Genomic DNA, 21407 nt, shown 5'->3' with positions numbered 1-21407 from the left:
AGAAGTTTGGGACGACCAGAACTCTTCCTAGACCTGGCCGTCCAGCCAAACTGAGCAATCGTGGAAGAAGAGCCTTGGTGAGAGAGGTGAAGAAGAACCCAAAGATCACTGTGGCTGAGCTCCAGAGATGCAGTAGGGAGATGGGAGAAAGTTCCACAAAGTCAACTATCACTGCAGCCCTCCACCAGTCAGGGCTTTATGGTGGAGTGGCCCGACGGAAGCCTCTCCTCAGTGCAAGACATATGAAAGCCTGCATAGAGTTTGCCAAAAAACACATAAAGGACTCCCAGACTATGAGAAATAAGATTCTCTGGTCTGATGAGACCAAGATTGAACTTTTTGGCGTTAATTCTAAGCGGTATGTGTGGAGAAAACCAGGCATTGCTCATCACCTGCCCAATACAATCCCAACAGTGAAACATGGTGGTGGCAGCATCGTGCTATGGGGGTGTTTTTCAGCTGCAGGGACAGGACGACTGGTTGCAATTGAAGGAAAGATGAATGCGGCCAAGTACAGAGATATCCTGGAAGAAAACCTCTTCCAGAGTGCTCTGGACCTCAGACTGGGCCGAAGGTTCACCTTCCAACAAGACAATGACCCTAAGCACACAGCTAAAATAACAAAGGAGTGGCTTCGGAACAACTCTGTGACCATTCTTGACTGGCCCAGCCAGAGCCCTGACCTAAACCCAATTGAGCATCTCTGGAGAGACCTGAAAATGGCTGTCCACCAACGTTCACCATCCAACCTGACGGAACTGGAGAGGATCTGCAAGGAAGAATGGCAGAGGATCCCCAAATCCAGGTGTGAAAAACTTGTTGCATCATTCCCAAGAAGACTCATGGCTGTACTAGCTCAAAAGGGTGCTTCTACTCAATACTGAGCAAAGGGTCTGAATACTTATGACCATGTGATATTTCAGTTTTTCTTTTTTAATAAATTTGCAAAAATTTCTACATTTCTGTTTTTTTCTGTCAAGATGGGGTGCTGAGTGTACATTAATGAGAAATAAAATGAACTTTTTTGATTTTAGCAAATGGCTGCAATGAAACAAAGTGAAAAATGTAAAGGGGTCTGAATACTTTCCGTACCCAGTGTGTGTGTGTATATGTATGTGTATATATATGTATATGTATGTATGTATATATATGTATATGTATGTATGTATATATATGTATATATATATGTATATATGTATATGTATATATGTATATATAGTAGATTATAGATATGTAATCTGTTTATGAATAAGTAATAGGATTTTACAGAATATCCCATGCTGAGCCACATAATACATATTCTTTATTCGTATTAAATTAAAATTAAATAATTTAATTAAGATTTTTTTGTTAAACAAATTCTTAATTAATAAAGCCATCACATATTGTACATATAAATATCCTTAGAGTGAGCTTCTCCTCAACGAGTTTGGTTGATTGGTTAATTATATCCATCATCATTATTGTCTCAACCCTCCTTTGACTCTTACGTACAAGTGTTGACTTGAAACGTGTTTGTTGTTGTACTTTGCTGCAGGACAGGAAGCACTCAGTGTTCTTGCTCTGAACCGTTTGTTAATGTGCAGTTTCATGTTAGTTTTGTATTTGGATTTCAAAGGTATATGTTCCTCCTAAGAATGCTTCCATTCAAACTCAGTATTGAGAAATAAAATGTACTCACCGCACACACACACACACACACACACACACCTGTTGACAGATCCTGTTGGCAGTTAGCTGTTCTCATTAGCTCCCGTTCCCCTTATGGCTGAACGTTTCTCAGTGTTGCTCACAGATTACAGTCAACTCAATATACATGTGTATATAATGTGTAAAACAGCTGTGTAACCAGAGAACAAACGCACATGCAGTCACAGTTATAACCAGAGAAACGGGGCGTTGTGCTGTTTCCTCTTTTCTACAATGATCCACATATCACTTGTGTCACAGGGAAGGCTTTATTTTAGTTTGCATCATTGCAGCGCTGTGCTCCTCTATCTGCAGCAGGGACTCTGCATTGTTAGAATTGATGTCACAAGGTGTGTGGCACGCCACAGATCAGGTCATTTGTCAACGACGAGTGCCAGTACTCGCCATTACGAGTGCTTTAGTTGTATATCGTGTAGATATGTATTCAGTACCACTGTGGTTTTTCTTCCTCCAGACTCTGGCCGGGAGCTGGTCATCACAGACCCAGTGGTCAGAAGTCGAGAACTCTTCATCTCCGACTATGTGGACACTTATCATGCTGCTGCTCTCAGGTAAACAAACATGAACACACACACAGATGTACATGCACGCGCACACACACACACACACACACACTGGGAGCTTTATAATCGTATCAAACATGTCCACCCCTAAATATCCAGGAACATTGCAACGCTTGCGTCTATAGCACAGTACCTCCGTTATTTGTGGTGCTTTGTGGAGTTAACGGTAATCTCTGGCCATGAAAATTCCTTATTTACCTGAAGTTTTATTTGTGTTAAATGGAAAACATATGGAAACTTGCTGTCAGGTTGTAGATCAGTTGAAGTAATCCATATTCTATTTCATGTAAATGATATTTTACGGTCACCGGTTTAGTGCTATCGTACAATGAATCCTGTAATCAAAGTTCTTATATACTCAAACAGATTAATGACGAGCACCATCTGTGTTTTAGTAGATGCAACACTGTTGTAAAATACTCGCCTGCTGTGATCCACATTCAGGAGACAGAACTCTTTACTACAATGTATCCGAGCAGTGGTGACAAAAGAGTAATAGTCCTACATAACTGTGTTTATATCGGCTGTCCATGATGGAACATTAGATTGATTTCAAATGACATAGCATGCTTTACTGCTGTGAGCAGGTGCTGTATAAATAGTCCAGGTGTGTTAAGATGCAAAGCCATAAATGAGACACGTGCATTAACCTGTTTACATAAAAAAAAAAGAAATAGTTCTTCATCAACTGCCACATACACACACCTGTCAGAACATGAGGCTCGAGAGTAAACCTGATGGCAGTCACTCTCTCCGTGCTTGATGTGAGGAGGAAGGAATACAGGCGTAATCCTTTTCTTGGTCTGAAATGAGTTACTCTGTCGTCATGCTGTGTTCCTGCCTCTGCATTCATTCCTGTCTGACCACCTCTCGCACTTCCCCTTTTCTGTAAGCAAAACCATCTGTGAGCTGCACAGCGGTGGGCAGTCAGAGCCGTGTCTCCCAGAAACCACAGATTTCAGGGCAAATTAGCTGCAACTTCTCCTGCACACAGCGGCGCTTTGATTTGACTTGTTTTCCAGGCTTTAGATAAACGGGAGGGAATTCCAGTGGGATGCTGTAATGCCGCAGCTCTCCGAAGACGTCCCTGCTTAGCTTCCTTTTAATCTGTTCAGAGGGGGGGAAGATACCGTTTCTCTACGAGGCAGCCCAGCTCCATATGCCAGGGGTATCTGTTATTTAGAGAGAGCCCGACACCAGCGTGCTGGAAACAGGAAATGGTATCAAGATGTGGTCAGAGACTCGGCCCTCTTGGCTCGTTGTTTGATTCCTGTCCAGATCTCTGCAGCGTCTGTCTCCCTCGCCGGCAGGACTGACATGTTCAGCTGGTGTTTATGGGTTCAGTAGCCAGAGCTTGATGCCTCACCGCAAAGTCAGCAGGCACCGACAGGCTGCTCTATACCTGCTGCTGTATTTGTCACCTCCGATAGACAAACACCCCCGGAGCTTCTAATTAGGCCCACGTCTGCTCCTTCTCGCCCATCATTTTGTCATGTAGTTTGTTTTTGTCTAATAAAGCCTGTCTTCTCTCTCACAGGGGGAAATGCAACATTTCCCATTTCTCCGACATTTTTGCTGCCAGGGAGTTCAAAGCCCGCATCGACTCCTTTTTCTATATCCTCGGATATAACCCCGAGACCAGGTGAGGAGCTTTCTGTCACGTCACCTCCACCGATACATTCTCCTTCTCTAATGCTGGGTCAAATCTCTGCAACTCTTATACAATTTTAGTTCAAATTGGGGTTTTTTTTGTCAAAAAATTGTCAGAAAATGGCCATTACAATTTCTAAAGCCCAAGATGATGCCTTCAAATGTCCTTGTTTGTTTTTTCCCAATCAGCAACCCAAAACCTGCAGATATTCAGTTACCATCACATAAGTCAAAGAAGAGCAGCTTCAGGTTTAACTGGGTAATATTTAGCTTTATTGAATTATTTGAATAATTAATAATGAAATTATTAATTTATTATCAAAATTGAAAAATCAAAGACAATATTCATTATCTGTCCATGTGACTTACCTGCTAATAGTTTCAGATTTAAATTTAAATCTATGATAGGTTCAATTTAATTGCGAATAAGATAATAGCTATTATCTACAGCTGAGCGGTATACTGATATAAAAAGATATGGTGGGTTTTTATGAAGTAATATTACCAAAATGATAATACAACATCCCAAGTAGAATTAAATAATGTGTGACGGCATCAATAGGCAAATTCAAAACTATTGAATTGTGCACACACAATGGTCCTAATGTGGTGAGATTATGGGGAACGAGCCGGTGGAAACCCCCGTGGCTTTAATTGTTGGGGCATTTTCACTTTTTTTTTTAACGCTATTATTAAGATTAGAATGATTTTTTGTTTGATTATGATGAAAGGCCTTTTCACCGAAGACATCGTGACGTGTTACAGTATGAAAATCACAGGTGTGGATTAAAACAAATGACAGAATTTAGTTTAGCTGCCTCAGTTTCAGGATCCCTGTATTGTGCATGATGGCTCAATGTCACGACTTAGTGGGAACAGAGTCATTGTTAATAATATAACAATAATAAGTTATTAGTGACACCTGTACCTTTCCTGCTGTGACACACCTGACCTCTCACACTAATAATCATACACTACATTTGTTTCATCATGTCGAGTGGAATTGTTGATTATTGGTCATTTTTGTATATTATTATTAATGATTATAACAATTATGATAATAATAGGTTTTGGGTAATCAATGCAATTTTATTTTACATTTTAGTTTGATACTGTATGCTCTCTTATGTATTTTAATTACATTATCTATTGCACTGATAATAACGTCTTCCTGTGATTTTAAAAATGTACTTTTGATTTACACAATTTGAATACGTTGTTACCACAGCTGCTCAGCTGGCAGCAATGTGAAATGATCGTGTGTCATGAACTCTGAAGACCGACTGATGTACGCGTTGTGTACGCACCAGCAGATATTTAGTTTAAATACAAAAGTACACTAGATAAAATGTTAGTGCATTGTAGTTTGTTCTGGAAGAGAATGGTAAATATCAATCTTTTTTCCAAACTAATTTGAATAGTTAAACATTTTAAATCATCATGTATGTGTTATTATTCACCGTTGTATCATTTATGTTTTATATAGTTGACATAAATATTCTCAAAAGGACAAATATATCTAAAATACTTGTGGTACATGCTGGTTGGTTTATTGAACACGACGAGCCGCTGAATTAATTTATGTGCGCGAGCAAAGTTGGTGTTTGTGACAAAAGAATCCACTGGTGGTGTTTGGAGTGTCTCACGTGTTGCAGTGACGGCTGTCCTTGTTATTGGCACCGAGGGTTGCCAGTTGGGAACCCCCTCCTTCAGGGCCCCGTTCAGTCTTCCGCTCCCTCCTCCCTCCTCCCGTTTGGTATTCTGAGCGGGCTGTCTGCAGCCTTGCAATTTCACTCTTGTTTATTATGGCGCAGATATACGAGGAGAGATGAATTCCGTATCCTGCATGCGTGCCTGTCTGCCTCCGCGCGCGCGCGTGTGTCTGTGTGAGGTCGCAGCACATGCTCAGTAGTGTCTGTTGAGGAGCGAGCCGAGCTTGCGACGCTGTACGCACAGGCTGAGGTCACAGCACAAGCTCAGTGAATACCTCTCCGGAGCGAATGCGTGCTTCTCCATTTTGAGCACCTAGAAGTAGGTGGGAGAGGGGGAGTGAATTCCAACGAGCATCCTACACACACAGTGTCACCACCCAACCTTTAGGGCTCGATGTCAGAAATGGACGATTTGTTCAGTCCCCGGAGGTAGGTCTGCGATCATATTCTCGTGCCGTTCTCAGTCGCCCGCGCGAGTGTTGTCTCGTTTTCACGAGTCCGCATGCCTGCCCGTGTGATGTTTGCGGGCTGTCGTTGTGCTAGCCGGCTGTGTTTGTGTCGGGGGGAGGGGGGGAGCGCGACAGCGAGCGTGCACCAGTAGAAGGAGAATCGGTACCGGCTGTCATTAGGGAGCTCATACACCGTTACGCGTTCGCGCTGCAACAATGGAAACGCCGTTGTATCGCACCGTTACGTATGTGTTGCCTTCAAAGTCCAGATAAACGCATTGTTTGCGATGCAGCCGCTGATACCAGGCGAATGCACGTGCACGAAGTACGCTTATATGACGGATAGACGACACCGTGTAGGCTAACGTTACCCTGGCTCCATTTTGCAGCTCCTGTTTACAAGCCGGGACGACATGGCGCACGGAGCAGTGCTGCTGCTGCACACAAAGCTCGAGCAACTTTGCGACCAGCTGCGATGTGTACACGCTGCGCGTCATGCTAGTTAAATACCATCAAGTTGGGTCTGTTTTTGCTGTGCGGCAATTATGTCAGTGTGCCACAGTCTCGCTCCGTGATTGGCTGGAATTGATGTAGGGGGCGGGGCTATCCTTGATTGCACACACACGCACACTCGCACAGTTGACCAGACTGTCACGTTGTTGTTGTTGTTGTTTGGGTTTAATAAGTAGGCCTGTAATTATTTGGCAGCGCTGTGTGTTAAGGATGAGATAGATCTGAAGTTGTTTGAAACAACCGAGCATGTTTCACATTGTTTGTTGTGCTCGGCAACAGGCTTTGTGTTTATTAGAGAGAGAAAACATTATTACAAGAAGTCAGTATTAATACTAATAACTGTAATGTAGTGCTTGATGTTTGCCTTTCGCATCTACATTATGAATCAGAAAACACTAGCTTCTGAGTTAAATTTTTTCCAGATTTGTCTGCAAGATATTAAAACATATATTACTTACACAGCCATATTGTTGAATACACCACATGTGTGTTGGTACTTTCTGCTGGCTGTTTCTGTTCAGGTCTACCTGCAGTCATAATGGAAACTCCTTCGAGCTTCCTGCTGCGATACATCTGTATTCTGCCTCCTCTCTCAGGACCCGTGCTGCATTCCATCTGAATGTCGACCGTCTGCTCTCAGGATTTGCCTGAGTCAAAAACATGACGGTCCTCAAGACGCCGTTCTCACTCCGGTGCACGGGTCCTCGTTTGTCTTCCTTACAGCCTCCTGCCAAACAGACCTGGCCGACTGCACGCTGTCAGGGACACATTCGTACAAGTTCTTCTCAGCAGGAACACAAACCAGATTCTCATTCGCAGACTACATGCGGATATGAATTTTTGTTATAAGCATTCAGCAAGTATAGACATTTTGTTAAAAAGCAGGGTTTGTATTTCTCTGTTTCATAATTTGTTAGTCTCTAATAAATCCAAAGAAATAGTTATTAGTTCTGCGATGCCACTAGTAATAGCGATTTCTAAACTTTCAGCGTAATAATGGCACAAAAACACTGCTTGAAGTCTGGAGTGTTGTGAAATCGTTATCAAACCTTAAGGAATCTAATCTGAAGTGCTGATGGCGCAGGAAACTACCATATTTTACCTTTATCAGCGCTATTCATCACTGTGGGTTTTCAGTCTGCCAAATGCTGGTTGCTTTACATCGAGTTTGTCTTTATCTGCTGAGAATGTTTGTAACAAAATGATGGAGCAGCAGACGGGCTCGTTTGCTGCAGCTAAAACTCAGTTTGTTTTATTTGGCCTGTGCCGATACATACCGTCTGTGCCGGTGCTTCTGTCAGCCATAGTTCACAACAGGGAGGGTTCCTCCTCTGATGTCTGAGAGGAGGTGGAGCTCTGTTTACAGAGGGGGGGGGGGGGCGAGGGCGAGGGCGAGGGCGAGCTGGGTCAGACACAGTGTTCTGTGGTTGGACGGCAGTAAAGAGCCCAGAGGGCCGAGGCCTCTCGGGTTCCCTCCGTGATGGAGTGCAAGCTTCTCCGGGTGCAAATCACGCTGACAGGTTCTGGGCCGCCCCGGCGCTCGCCTGTATGAAAATTGGCGCTGTTACCTAGGCAACAGAGGGAAAGGCTTTTCAAAGGGAACATCTTGTCATTTCCTTTAATCCGCTGCAGCTGGAGATTCGGAAACACTATTATTAAATTGCAGTTGCCATGGCTACCGACATTTGTACCGGCAGCCGTTGCAGAGGCGCTCGCCCCTGCATATCAAGAGCCCCCCCAACACCCCCACCTCCTCCTTTTAGGGGATTCTGTTTTATTGCTGCATCCACAATATCAGACCTGTAAATGTGCTCCGCTCAGCTTGCTGTGCAGTGAGCAGCCGACCCAATAATATTCTCCTGAAATCTTTATTTGCGTGTCAGAATAAGACATCGTGTACGTTTTTCTCTCACACCTGTGAAGACATCCACGATAGAGAACGCAGCCCTTGTGTCCCCCTCGCTCTGTGTTGTGATCTCGCCCGGGTCACGTATTGTTACTTTCTGACATTGTTCTTTTGAAGCTCCAGTCGGTCATGACACCCGGTTGTGACTTTGTAGTTGGTGTGCAGTTGTTTAGCCCATTCAACGGGCACAATGCCGACAGATTTCCTTCAGCCGGCTTTGAAATGTTGCCAAGTAAATGTTTTGTTTCAATCTGCTCTTTGTCCTTTTCTCAGGCGACTAAACAGCACACAAGGGGAAATCCGAGTGGGACCCAGTCACCAAGTGAGTCATTGCACAGCACACACCACCCATAATTGTGTGAAATGCAGCACATCTAAAACTGTCTATCTAAATATAAAACAGCAATTGTGAATATGTATAGAATATATGACACTTTCTTTAGTAAAGCCTGGTGGAATCAAGATCCTTTTAAACTGGACAAGTGTCGTTTACATAAAAGTTTACATAAAAGTTTGCATGATAATTTACTGTAGCGTTTGCACAGCCAGCCCGAGCTGTCGTGAAACTGTGCTGTAGCTTTGTGGAATAACTGTGACTACTTTGAAAAAACGAACTAAAGTAAGTTATTTATGTTACCGGGGAGGATCTGCTTTATCTTTATAAAAAAAGCAAGTCCTCTGAGTCCTGCAGTTCTGTGTTGTGTTAAGATATTCAATCATTGTGGCTATAACTTGTCCCCGCTGTCGATGACAGCGGGGTTGAAAGCTGATATTTTGTTCAAGCTTGCTTGCTATTTGTAGTGTGACACCATCTGTCCCTCTTCTTCTCCCTGGACCTAATTAGGCCAAGCTCCCCGAGCTGCAGCCTTTCCCTTCTCCTGGTGGCCAGGCCGTGACCGAGAACGAGGAGCTGGTCTGGATGCCGGGGGTCAATGACTGTGATCTTCTCATGTACCTCAGAGCCGCAAGGTGAGCCCAGAGAGAGAGTCCGGGGTTCAGATGTGGCCGGGCTGCAAGGTCTCACCTACAAGTTCAAGGGAAAACTATTACCACTGAGGTTAAAGATAGTTGTTTCAAAAAGATGTAACCCCACACTGTCGCTTTGCCCTCGCCGTATTGATCAAAGCGTGCTTCAAATTCAGTGCTCTCAAATATCAGGGAATCAAAGACTCATCATCAGCAATAAACACGTCTACAGCAGTGGCATAACTACATAGTTTAACGTTGATACCACAGCTTTACTGACCATCGTTATCCGCCAATATTCAGTCAAATGTGCGATCAGGACATCGTTTATGCTTTTCTAGTCGCCGACCCGTGTTTAGATCGACAGGAGGAGAGCTAGTAGCACGATGCGTTCAGGCTCTGTTCAGTGAAAATGAGTATTGGGAGAAGGTCAATTATAGCTTATCATTATGTGTTCACGTGTAAACTCGTAAAATGTAGTGTTGAGAGAAACTAAATCCAGTTTGAAGGAGATGTTTTCAAAACAGCATAACTTCCTAACACGAGCTCTGTTTAACTTCCTAACACGAGCTCTAAGCAGAATATAATACATCATTAAACTACTAACAAGATTTGTTTTAATCAATAAAAATACAATCTTTTATTTCCTTATCATTTGAATTGTGTTTTTATGGAGAGAAAAAAGCATAGAAATTTACTATAACAAAGTAAAAGTACAACATTTAGAATTTTTGATGGTTTAACTGACTTCAGAGCGGTTCAAATCTGTAGTCTGGAGCCGCGTAGACCAGCTGTATCTGCCAATATGGATCATCAACGATCGGCAGTTAGTATCGGCGGCAAAATAAACGTGATCCGGGATCTCTAAAAGATATATTTGCTCCCTTTTTTTCTTTTGTGCTGATCCGATCTGTGATCTGATCCGTGACTCTGATCTGTGTTACGATCCGAACCGTGAGTTTTATGATCCGTCGCACCACTAACTTATACATATATATATATATATATACATACATAAAAGCAGGGAATATCAAATGTGCTAAGGACATCAAAACATTGACAATTCAGCCCTTCTGCCCCGATTATTAGTAGTTAGTATTATTAATAGTTTTGTTTTTTGTCATCTGTCTACTTGAAATATGTAATTTCTTGTCACCCCTGTTCAAGTTTGAGGGGAAAATCAGCTGAGGTGTGACCCTGCTTATAAACATCTGCTTCATCTCTAAAATGCCTGATATGAGACATGATTTAAAAAGAAGAAGAAAAACCCTACATGGACATTAAAGTCAGTTAAGAGGTACAGAACCAGCTCTGTAATCATGTGTATGTGACTGTTTTACGTCTTGTGTCCACAGGAGCATGGCTGCCTTTGCAGGGATGTGCGACGGAGGCTCAACAGAAGACGGGTGTTTAGCAGCCTCTCGAGATGACACTACACTAAACGCACTTAACACTGTAAGTAGCCATGCAACAAGTCTAAACACTAAAACCAAGTTCACGTAGTAGAAACAACCCAAAAAATGTTTCCCATCGCAGTGACTCCACTGTTACTCGAGCTTCGGCGCAGCTCTGCAGTGATGGGCACCGACACGGCCCCTGTGCCAGTAGAGTAGCCCCCCCCCCCCCCCCCCCGCGGTGAACCCACCCTCAGAGGTTTACAATACATTAGGCGTAATGAGAGATTTGTCTGTCACATTGACAATGAATACCGAGGAATCAAGCACAAGAAGGAGATTACAATCATCATAAACAGGGCATTTATATTCCGACTCTATAAACTGGAAAATTAACATAGCGGGCAGGTCGTTGTCTCTCGACCTTCCTCTCTATTTGCAATTCCAATGAGTAATGCTTGTTTATTCTCAGAGGAAGAGCTCCAGCGCTGCCTGTTTCACCCAATCGAATGTGACACAGGGCTTAAAGCTGCACGGCGATTGCCTTTGTCGCCGTTTTGTTTATGTCCAGGCGGGCTCTCGGTTTCTTTGCACAGAATTTCCTCTGATGCTCTTAAAATCTCTAGTACAAGGTGCAGCCACTCTTCCATGTAAAAATCTGTTTTTGAAATACAAATCTGCTCAAAATGTCCCTCTTGTGGCACCTTAGTAAATGATTTAATTACTGTTTGTGTGTGAATTATGAGCTGACATGTTGTTGTGATGGTCCTCAGCTTCACGAGAGCAGCTACGATGCAGGGAAAGCTCTCCAGCGTCTGGTGAAGAAGCCCGTTCCCAAACTGATAGAGAAGTGCTGGTCTGAGGATGAAGTGGTAAGCGCACTGTGCTTCTCATTTTGGAACTGCAATAACAAAGACATCCTGCTTGGAAAATGATTATGTCAAAGATACAAGGCGCCGCACACAACAGCTAGGGTTTCAGTTATTTCAGGGTATTGTATAGTTGATAGCAGTGTTTCTTGTGTCGGTACCTGCTGTCGGTCAGAGCTTGCTTTGTGTCTTTAGAGGGAGCTGTTGAGAGAGAGTTAAAACGGGGCTCACAAGGCATCAGTAAAAAAAACACTCGTCAGTTTCCAGCCCCTCCGAGGGCCAAGAGCAGCTGCATCCTGTTTATCACCCGCAGAATAAACCCTGAGTGTGGAAGTCTGCAAAGGGAAAAAGATTGAGGGCTGGTAATGTTAGCCGCCATTTGAATATAGATGTGGATTTTCACCACAGCTGTTGAATGGCTAGAATCAGAAAATGGCAGCCCTTCTCCCTGATCAAACGGCACGACATGAACAGGTAGGAAGGAGGAATTACACCGTGTCAAAACAACCCAGAGCTGCGGCTTTTGCCTCGATGCTTTATGACACACTGCGCTACATGTTTGTGCACACACACACACACTCCCTTTTAAAGATAATACAACCGACTGATCTGACTGAATATCTTAGGAAAACACAAGGCTCCACCACTAAAAGTCTTCTGTTAGTTTTTCCTCCTCTGTGAATCTTCCTTTTATTTTCCCCACTTTGATATTGTTTGGTAATGCTGAAGCTCGGCAGTGTTTTGTTGAGCTTTGAATCAGCCTCTCGGATCCACTGGAAGTGAATGGGTGTATTTGTCTGGTAATTGAACATGATGGGCACATTTGAATAAAGCCAGAGCTCACGGCAAGACCGCCGCGAATCACAACGAATTAAGTCAGCCGTCCTTTTGTGGACTAGTTGTGAGTTCGCCTTCATTTATGTTCGCTTGCTGGCGCCAAGTTCAACTGCTGTGTGAAGACGATCAGAGCGAGACCAGGGGTGTTGATGGGAGGTCTAACACACACACACACCACTTGTCAAAGAAGCACAGTCGGGGCTCAACAGTAGGAGCTGTAACTCTATTCAGACATTTAAGCAATCGCTTCAGAAATTCACTTCTGGCTCTTTTTAATGAGAGAAAAATGTTGCTTTACAGAGTTATTCATCTGTAATGATTTACTATCGATGTGTGGAAAAATCTAATACACATCAATCTAAATGACTTTAAACCTAGTTTAGCATTTCTGTGATAGAATTTCTTGTCAATTATCGGCCAACAAACGGTATACACTGTCGATATGCTGGCCTGGTGGATTCATTGGTGTTGCCTGTTTAACACAACATAGCAAATGTATACAAATGACATGTCTCGTGTCGGCGGGTGGAGGCGGTCAGCAGGCCGTTAGTACTCCACCTGCCCCACAGCCCGGAGAAGCAGCAGCTTGACTCTGGCCGGCCAAGGACACATCTCTCCCAGTGATCTGATCGCCAGTTGTGCCTTTTCAGCGCCGCAGCCTTGAGGGACAGGTGTAAATGTAGCTCCAACCTTGACACATTCACAGAAACCAGCCCCGCTGCTCTTCACTTATTCATCACCCCCTTCTCCTTCTGCCTCGTCCCTCTCATCCCCTCCAGGACGAGCTTCATTATCCCTTCCTGCTCCCTTTTCACCCCACCCCTGCATTCCTTTAGAGATGTGAATAAAAGTGACAGCGGCGGAGCTGAAATGACAGAATCAGCCTGTCTGCAGGGTCACTTGTCCCCCCCCCCCCCCCCCCTTTGACTTCTCTCGCCCCGCTCCACCTCTCTTCTTCTCTCTCCGTTTGCAGCTGCTGCCATGAAGCACGTTAGCCTCGTTGCAGCTCCCTAACTAGAGGAAAATATTTATAATTTGCCCCCCACACACCTCCCTCAGAGACATAAGACCACCACCATGGTCATTTGTAAGACGTTTCACGACTGTGATGGAGGAAGTGACGACGCGGAGGAGTGTTTGTTTCAATTTGATTGTCTTCTCGCCGGCTCAGAAAAGACTTTCCCTTCAGTGAGATGCGTTACAGTCGACCCCTTCTTACTGTGAGACTTTAATAAATGGAAAAACCATCCCCTTGATGTGAGCGCGACTCAACCTGTTTTGTGCATCAGTAAAGTGATAACTATAGATTATATATAGATTAGTAAAGGAAAATCTCAAATGATTTAAATATAAAACGAGCACCATTTCAGCAGAAACCTCTCCCGTGGTGTCTCACCTCCTTGCAGCTGCTGAGGGTAGAGCAGTGGTTGATTTAATCACAGAGAAAAGGGGAATGTAATCTGTTATTGAGGGCAGACAGTCAGACGTGGAATAGTCTCTCTGTTGTTTCTGAAGTCTGAGATGTGTAATCACATCACACCACTTCTTTAAGTGTGTTTTACCAGAAGCAAGCTCGGTGCGTACTGCCCACTCTCTTCCCGTCCTTTTGTGCGATTTCCTCAGCGGCAAAAATAAACTCTTTGAAAACGGGAACAAAAAGCACTTGAAGTGAAAAGCAGACAGTTTGTTTCTGTTTGTTGCCGTTCAATGTTTCTCCTCTGATGCTTTATTATAGCAATACTGTTACAACTCTGAGATGTTCTCCTGTCTACATGAGCACTTGTTGAACAGCATGAAAGCACAATTAGCTGACAGGATATGATCATCAACTTATTAGATAATTAAAATGAATCCTCTTAGAGATTATAAATGAACAGTTTTAGGGGACTGCTGTGCCACTGCGGACACTCTGATACATGGTTTAGGTTAAATGCTTGCACATGTTTCACGTTATTAATAAAGTTGCGGATCAAAGATTGTAGAATCCTTAAAGTGGCGGATCAAGTTTTTGGGATTATTTATCAGTTGAACAGACCGCATTGAAAAACCAAAAACTACACGGTAAACAGGCATCGCTATTGTTACGTATTGTATACTTTTTATGAAAAATCCATTCTTTTTAATTCATTCTATAATTGTAAAATGTGTTATATTATACACACGGATGTCATTTTAACCCTAACTCATCCACCTCAGTTTCCACGACCCAGATTCTTTATTGTAAGTTTTATGACAGGAATAAAAAAAATGGAAATTATACAATATAATGTATATACTTATACAACTACATTATATCTTGTATCTCACGCAAATATTCACCCTTAAATTCTCACCTCGCCTCAGGTGCATTGGTTCTGTCTGTTGTCCCACCTTCAGCGATCTTAAGCTATCGTTTGCCTAAATCTCAACAGTATCAGATACATAGGTTTTATCGGATAAGTTATTTATTTAAATACTCTGTCATCTGTACCTTCCCTACCCGCAGACGGGGTGAAGGTCATCAAAGCAAACTCGACATCATGAAATCGTCTCCTCATGAAGCTGCATTCATCCCCGATTGTAAATAAGTGGTGCTAATAATGCATCGGCCAACAGGAGGTGCCATACAAACAACGTAAAGCAGCAGCAGTCTCGCTGTGCGTCACCATGTCAGAGACAGGGCGGCCGATCTATGGCGGCCGATCTATTCCTCAGCCAGCTGCGCTGTGCCGCGGCTCATCTCCGGCTGTGTCTTCAGCTGATGGATGAGTGGAGCAGGCCGCCGACAGCACAGAGGTGGGAGGGAGGGAGGAAGACGAGGGCGAGGGCGAGGCAGAGAGTAGCGGCCCCCCAGTGGTCGGACAAAAGCCTACGGGCCTAAGACACACTGCTCAACCAAAACCACCGCGGGCGGATGAAACACGACATGTCTCCTCGCATCCCCCGCTGCAGGCTGCAGATTATATTAAAGTTAGATGAGCAGCTTTACTCCAGCTGTTCTCGTCCGCAGCGGTAGAGATTTAGTGTCAGTTTGTTCTTCCACCCTTAAGGTGCAGCGCCAGCAATGCTTTTTAGGGTTGTTTAGTAACTAAATAGCAGGATGGGTGTGTGCTGGAATTTCCTGTCACCTTTTGTGTCGGTGCAAGCGCAAAGCAGCAGAGGACGTTACTCTGCCTGCTGAAAGTTGGCAGAAGATCTTTGTGTTTTTATATATATGGTGAATGCAAAGTATTGTCTTGTTGATTTCTTATCAAAGCGTATATATCTCCTTTGACGTCTGCACACATTTTTCTCAACATAGATGTTTGTCTTTATGTGTAGTGTGTCAGTGCAAAGAGGACGTGGGTAGTCTAGTGTCTGCCGCTGCGGTCTCTCCCTCTCTTCTTCTAGCATGTTGTGATTTCCTCTCTGCACCCCGTGGCCAATCTTATTACTAACTGATGTGTGTTTTTTTTCCCCTTTTGGTTTTTCGGCTCGCCGGCCGATTGTCCTCGGCCCTCCGGGTTTATACACGGCAGGCTCTGAAAGGTCATCTTTTCACAACAAGTCAAGTATAATGACTCCATATTGAGTGGAAGTGGCTTTGTTTGCTGTTGGACAGTCTTGCGTCAGTGTTGTCGTGGAATGACATTTAGCAGGAGTTATGTCCCGTGTGTGTGTGCGCCTGCGCCACCCGTTGGTCATCGCGATACCATCTTTGTGCATATGTCTGCATTATCTCAACCGGTTTTACAACTCCCTACAATCGACTCTCAAGCAGGAAGTGCGCACACACAACAATGGCCTATTGAATCCTTTTTTTTCCTTCTTCTCCTCCTCCTCCTCCTCCCTTTTATATGTCTCCTCTCCGGCCTCACAATACCGCTCTTAGTCTCCTAAAGGAAACTCAGGGCGGGTGAAAAGCGCCAGCTCTCTGGAACACACTCGGAGAGAGAAGCCTGTTGTCTCTGCACAGCGGATGGCCATTTAGTAGCGCTTCCACCCAGCCCCCTCCCTTCTCTTCCTCTCTCTCTCTCTCTCTCGCACTCTCAGCCCCTCCTCCACCGCTGTGTTGCCTAGCAACGGAGGGCTGGAGCAATCGGAGCAGGGGCAGAGCGATTCAGGGAGCAGATTGGCGGATGATTTATTAGCCGGGCTGGAGAGCAGTGAGCCCAGGCAGCTGAAATGGAGCCTTAAACTGGAGCCGATGTGCAGAGAGGGGAGGAGGGAACCAGCGAGAGAAAGAAAACGGGAGGGAGGAGGGAGAGGGGGGGGAGCATGCACACGGCTCCTCTGTGGAGACGGGCGGACGGACAGACATAGTACAGTTGGGGAACATAATTAAGGTGACATAATTAGGACAGACACACAGGCTGCATGGGCAGGTCTAGTTATTGAGCAGGGCTGCCGTCACTGCGAGGAAGGAAATCTCAATCTAAACCGCACTCGGTTCAGTCAGCAGAATCCCCCTCTGTGTGAAAGAAATCAAAGGCCTCCCTCTTCTGAGAATACTTACTCACCTTTCCTGCTGACGCTGAGACGCAGCACTTTAACCTCACGGCTGCTAAAGACACATTGTTGAAATGTGTCGTACTCGGGACTAACTGCTTCAGGATGATTCAAATATTGTTGCATCCTCCCTTGAAATCTTGCACACAAACAAAGCTAATATTTCAAGTAAATATTGACCTAGTTTTGTCATCGCCCCCCGTGATGTTGATCCTCTCTGCCGTGGCGTTCTCACTGGTCATGTGTGGCTCTGTGGAAGTTTGACTGACAGTCCAAACGGTAATCTGCTCTGAACCCCTCCAGTGGTTGGAGGAGGTTGGGGTTGGGGGGGTAGAGCTCCTGTTGGAGACGGCTCCATCTACTGGCTAATCAACCGCTACACCTTCGGTCTGATTAATGCAAATGAACTGCTGTCTCATGTCACTGATGAGGCTGTCAGCTCCGTCACATCTAGCTTGTGGTCGGGCCACGTTGGACTATTTAGTCTGGTTTAACTCAGACTTACACTTTTACATTGTGTCCCTCACAATTACACCGTTCGACCCTAAAGCTCGAGACTATTGAGTTTGTTTGCGTAATGGAGATAATGGTCATTCCTTCCTGTTGTTGAGATAGGTCTGTCTTTCTCACCTGTAATGTCCCCCTCCATAACGACAGCAGTGTTTTGCTTCTGTAAATTTGCAGTTTGTTCCCCACCAAACTCTCGGCGTGTAAACAATCTCTGGTTACATAACGTGCATGCCATGGAAAATGAACTCCCAACCCTGGGGAGAGAGACTCCATGTCTAGTTTTACCTCTCGCTTGTCTCCTTCCACCATGTCCGAGAACGTTGTCCACACAAATCCTCTCAGCCTGCCTCCCCTCTCAGGCTGGCTGCTAGTAGAGTTTGTGCCTCTGAGTGCGTGTGCGTGCTCGTGCTCGTGCTCGTGAGCTCTGAATACATTTAAAGGACTGCTGTAGTTTCTGTTTGTAATGAATCAGGCAGATTTGGTGTAGTTTTACTCGCAAACAGTGGCCTAGCTTTGTCCATGTGTGGGGGCAGAGGCACGAGCCTCGCCTGTGCAGTGTTAGAGGATCCAGAACGAGCTGAAATGTGCGCCGTCGTGTCCGACCCTCACATGAAGCTCAGGACTCCACTCCGGGTTTTCCAGCCTGCTGCGAACCAGAGGCTCTCTTGCAGAAAGATCACATGTAAAGCCTTCCCCTTTGTAGTGGAAGAGCAGAGAGTGACAAGCTATTTCTTGCTTGTAAAAGAAAAGGAGGAAAAAAAAGGGGCAATGTACCGTTGGAGACATTGTGGATTTTCTCCCTAATTTGTCCTTCTTACCTGTGGACGTGGAGATTCGCGCCGTGCTCCCGGAGGACTTTTCCCCGCTTTTCGCTGGAGTTACTTGGTGGAAACGGTTGGCTGAGATCACTGAGGAGCGGGGCTCGCCTCTGGAACAAGAAAGTAAATCTGCTGGTTGTCTGCTTCGCTGGTTATGAATGTTTTCAGCCTCCGCTCTTTTCATGGCTCGCGGTCGGTGGCTCTTAAAGGAGAAGAAATGCAACTAGGTTGGTCAGCTTTTGTCGTATTTTATCTGTTTCTGCTGTTGTTTTTGTGCTCATTGACGCGAGGTGGTGTGATCACATTGAGTTTTCACGTCAGATTGAATCCGGTGTTATGAAGTAGCAATTTCTGTCATCACGCCGCTCATCTCCATTCACTCACGCGAGGCTATATTTGTTGGTTTTAAATTGTGTCATGTTTTCTATGCTGTTAAAAAATAGAAATCTAACCACCATGCACAGTGAGGCATTTCCCTGCTTTACAACTCGCAAGTTTAGGCTTTGACTTTAAACTTTTCACTATTCACTCACAAAACATTCAACATGGACACTGTCAACCGTGCTCTCATATTAGATCAGATGTTTTTTTGACTGTATTTTCTCTCTCCACTTACTTGTCATTTCCTCTCTTGTTTTGCTCTGACATGGCTTGAGTTTAAACGGCGGCAGAGATTTCTAGACACACATCAAACCTCCCTGACCACAGACTAACAGAATGAAAGCAATGCTTTTCTTTGTCGTGGGGTGAGCGTGTAACTTTATGCGGTTACAGTTGAGCTGACTTCACAGACACTAACTGGCCTCTTTTCCTCTCTCTCTCTCTCTTTCCTCCTCTGTGAAAAATTGCAGAAGCGCTTCATTAAAGGGTTGAGACAGTTCGGCAAAAACTTCTTCAGGATCCGAAAAGAGCTGCTGCCCAACAAAGAAACGGTAAGACGAGTTAAAGCTCTCTGTGCTGTTGAACTTTTCTCAGTGTGTGTGTGTGTGTGTGTGTGTGTGTGTGTGTGTTATTTGTTTAACAGCACTGAAACATCTCAAATGAGCTGCGTGTGGTTTGCTCGTAACTAATGGAAAACAGGAGCAGTGAAACATTGTTGGTGTGATATTTTGAGCATGGCTGTTTTTTAACCAGAGCTCTGATTGATAAGAAGTAAGTGCTGCCTGCCAACAACTGTGCTGCAGTATTGTCAGATGTCCCTTCAGGCTGTCTGGAAAAATAAAATAAAATGCATCTTGTTATACCTGAGAACAGAAAAGGCTAAATGTACTTTACAGACTTCACCACTGAAACCTTACAAGTGACGCACATTAATTAGCGCCCTGTGTTAGTGAGTAAGTAGTAAACAAGTTGTGCAGATGTGACGTGAGCCACTGTGTTTATAGCACGTCTCTGGCCTGCTTTAGCTCATGTTTGTGCTAAAGTGTTATAGCAGCACTTGATTTGTTTTATTTTTTACATTTTATTTTTTTACATTTTCTCCAACTTTTAGTTGACTCTAAAGTGCAGCAATAATGGCTTCCTCGAGGATTAAACAGCAGGTTACGGTGGGAGCTTTTTAAGTGTACAACCAACAGGAAATCTCTGTTAGGAAACCATTTTAGTTTGTGGCTCAAAGTGGCAAATTTGGGGACACATGCCTTTCTCTTGAAGGCCCAATCAATTATTTATTTATCATAAAAAATAAAGATATATTCACATACATAAATCCAGATGTAAAATCTGCTTTTTCGTCTGTTTCTTTCTCAGCTGATCATAGCTAAAAATGCAGGTTCCTTTGTTTGCTGACATCACTGGTGTCAACAAACCTTCAACAGTAACAATATTAATAAGTTGCTGTCATTGTAAATTACCTGGTATTATGTTCCAAATGTATTATTTTCTGTTTGCATTTGAAGCACAGATTATTGTGCCTTAACTATTGTCAGGATTCAATTATAAAGTGTGTTGTCGCATTATGCTTCTTCTTTCTTGGTGGTTTTAAGATAACTGACCAAATACCTTTGATTAAAGGAGTCAAAGTGATTTAATGTGCTTTGAGGAACTGGTGTGTGTGTGTGTGTGTGTGTGTGTGTGTGTGTGTGTGTGTGTGTGTGTGTGTGTGTGTGTGTGTGTGTGTGTGTGTGTGTGTGTGTGTGTGTGTGTGTGTGTGTGTGTGTGTGTGTGTGTGTGTGTGTGTGTGTGTGTGTGTGTTAGTTAATCATTACTGCACAACTGTGTGACTTTCTTCATGGTACAACTGAGTCGAATCCTGGACTAACAAGGAAAAAAACCAACAGTCAACCTTATTAAATGTGATTATGTTGAAAACAAAACATAGCAACCACATAGACTTAATGTTGTTTGTCTTTTTAATTCTATTTAATTCTTTTTCTCATTATATCTGCACAAGGAGAACTGTAAGCCTGAGAAGTGCTTTATTTTTGATCTCCACTATAACTGGCAATAACGGGAACATGCTGTACATGCACATGTTGCTTCAAAGTCCTCCACACCTTTTGACTTAGCTGCTAAATTATTCTTAGATATGCGTTTTTTGATTCACAAAGCCGTGCAGAGCTTGCCGTTTCTGCGAGGCTGCTCCTGCTGGAAGTGTGCCGATGCAGTGCTGACACAGACATCAAAGGGAAATCAAAGGTGTTTGTCATACTTCCCGCCACTTCATTTCCTTGTCTGCTGTGAGCTGAGGATGTGTCGGCCCTGCTCCTCAAACACTCCCTAAATATCATGTTATATTTTCACTCAGGAGCTCTTCGGTGTCACCTCCTTTTGTGCTACATTTTTTTTATTCCTCCAAACCAATTTGAACCTCTTGAATAAGAGATTAAAGTGTATGAACACGGTTTCCACCTCGCAGAGGTTTCTTCAATTATTTTCACTGGTTTTGAAATATACGACTCGTCCGGTTGATTGGCTATAAAGGAGGTATTAATATAATTCAACCTGGAGGGGGAGTCTACTTGGCAGGAGAGGTAATAGACCTCCTCCAGGATCTAGGCCTGCCACCACCACAGAGCAGAGAGATTCATTTTCCCCCTACAAA

At 44.1% G+C, this 21407-nt stretch overlaps 1 protein-coding gene and 2 long non-coding RNA genes across 7 annotated transcripts in view; 1 reads left to right on the top strand and 2 right to left on the bottom strand.

Moving 5' to 3' along the window:
- Positions 1–1285: 1285 nt before the first annotated feature.
- LOC142953102 (uncharacterized) lies at positions 1286–8329 on the bottom strand. The gene is made up of 2 exons (XR_012954768.1): positions 7875–8329; positions 1286–7352 (listed from the first exon to the last, which is right to left on the bottom strand). It is a non-coding gene; the product is annotated as an uncharacterized LOC142953102 (long non-coding RNA).
- Positions 3825–21407, top strand: part of rerea (arginine-glutamic acid dipeptide (RE) repeats a) — a 33604-nt gene continuing 16021 nt past the window's right edge. For 2 of the 5 annotated variants that reach the window (XM_076095124.1, XM_076095116.1), the window contains exons 1-5: positions 8398–8825; positions 9348–9472; positions 10825–10924; positions 11637–11735; positions 19216–19296. In XM_076095124.1, the coding sequence (XP_075951239.1) occupies positions 8694–8825; positions 9348–9472; positions 10825–10924; positions 11637–11735; positions 19216–19296 (537 nt within the window). In that variant the 5' untranslated portion in view covers positions 8398–8693. Of the gene's footprint in view, positions 3916–5721; positions 6065–8397; positions 8826–9347; positions 9473–10824; positions 10925–11636; positions 11736–18234; positions 18488–19215; positions 19297–21407 lie in introns of those variants that run through there. The other 3 variants (XM_076095139.1, XM_076095132.1, XM_076095146.1) reach the window with 3 other exon arrangements.
- On the bottom strand, positions 11178–18503 carry LOC142953095 (uncharacterized). The gene is made up of 3 exons (XR_012954765.1): positions 18365–18503; positions 11894–11933; positions 11178–11764 (listed from the first exon to the last, which is right to left on the bottom strand). It is a non-coding gene; the product is annotated as an uncharacterized LOC142953095 (long non-coding RNA).

This window comes from Anarhichas minor, unplaced genomic scaffold (genome assembly GCF_050575085.1).
Source record: "Anarhichas minor isolate MPS153535 unplaced genomic scaffold, ASM5057508v1 ptg000003l, whole genome shotgun sequence".
Lineage (NCBI taxonomy): Eukaryota > Metazoa > Chordata > Actinopteri > Perciformes > Anarhichadidae > Anarhichas > Anarhichas minor.
The sequence above is the reverse complement of the archived record's forward strand: the minus strand, read 5'-3'. Positions and strand labels throughout refer to the sequence as shown.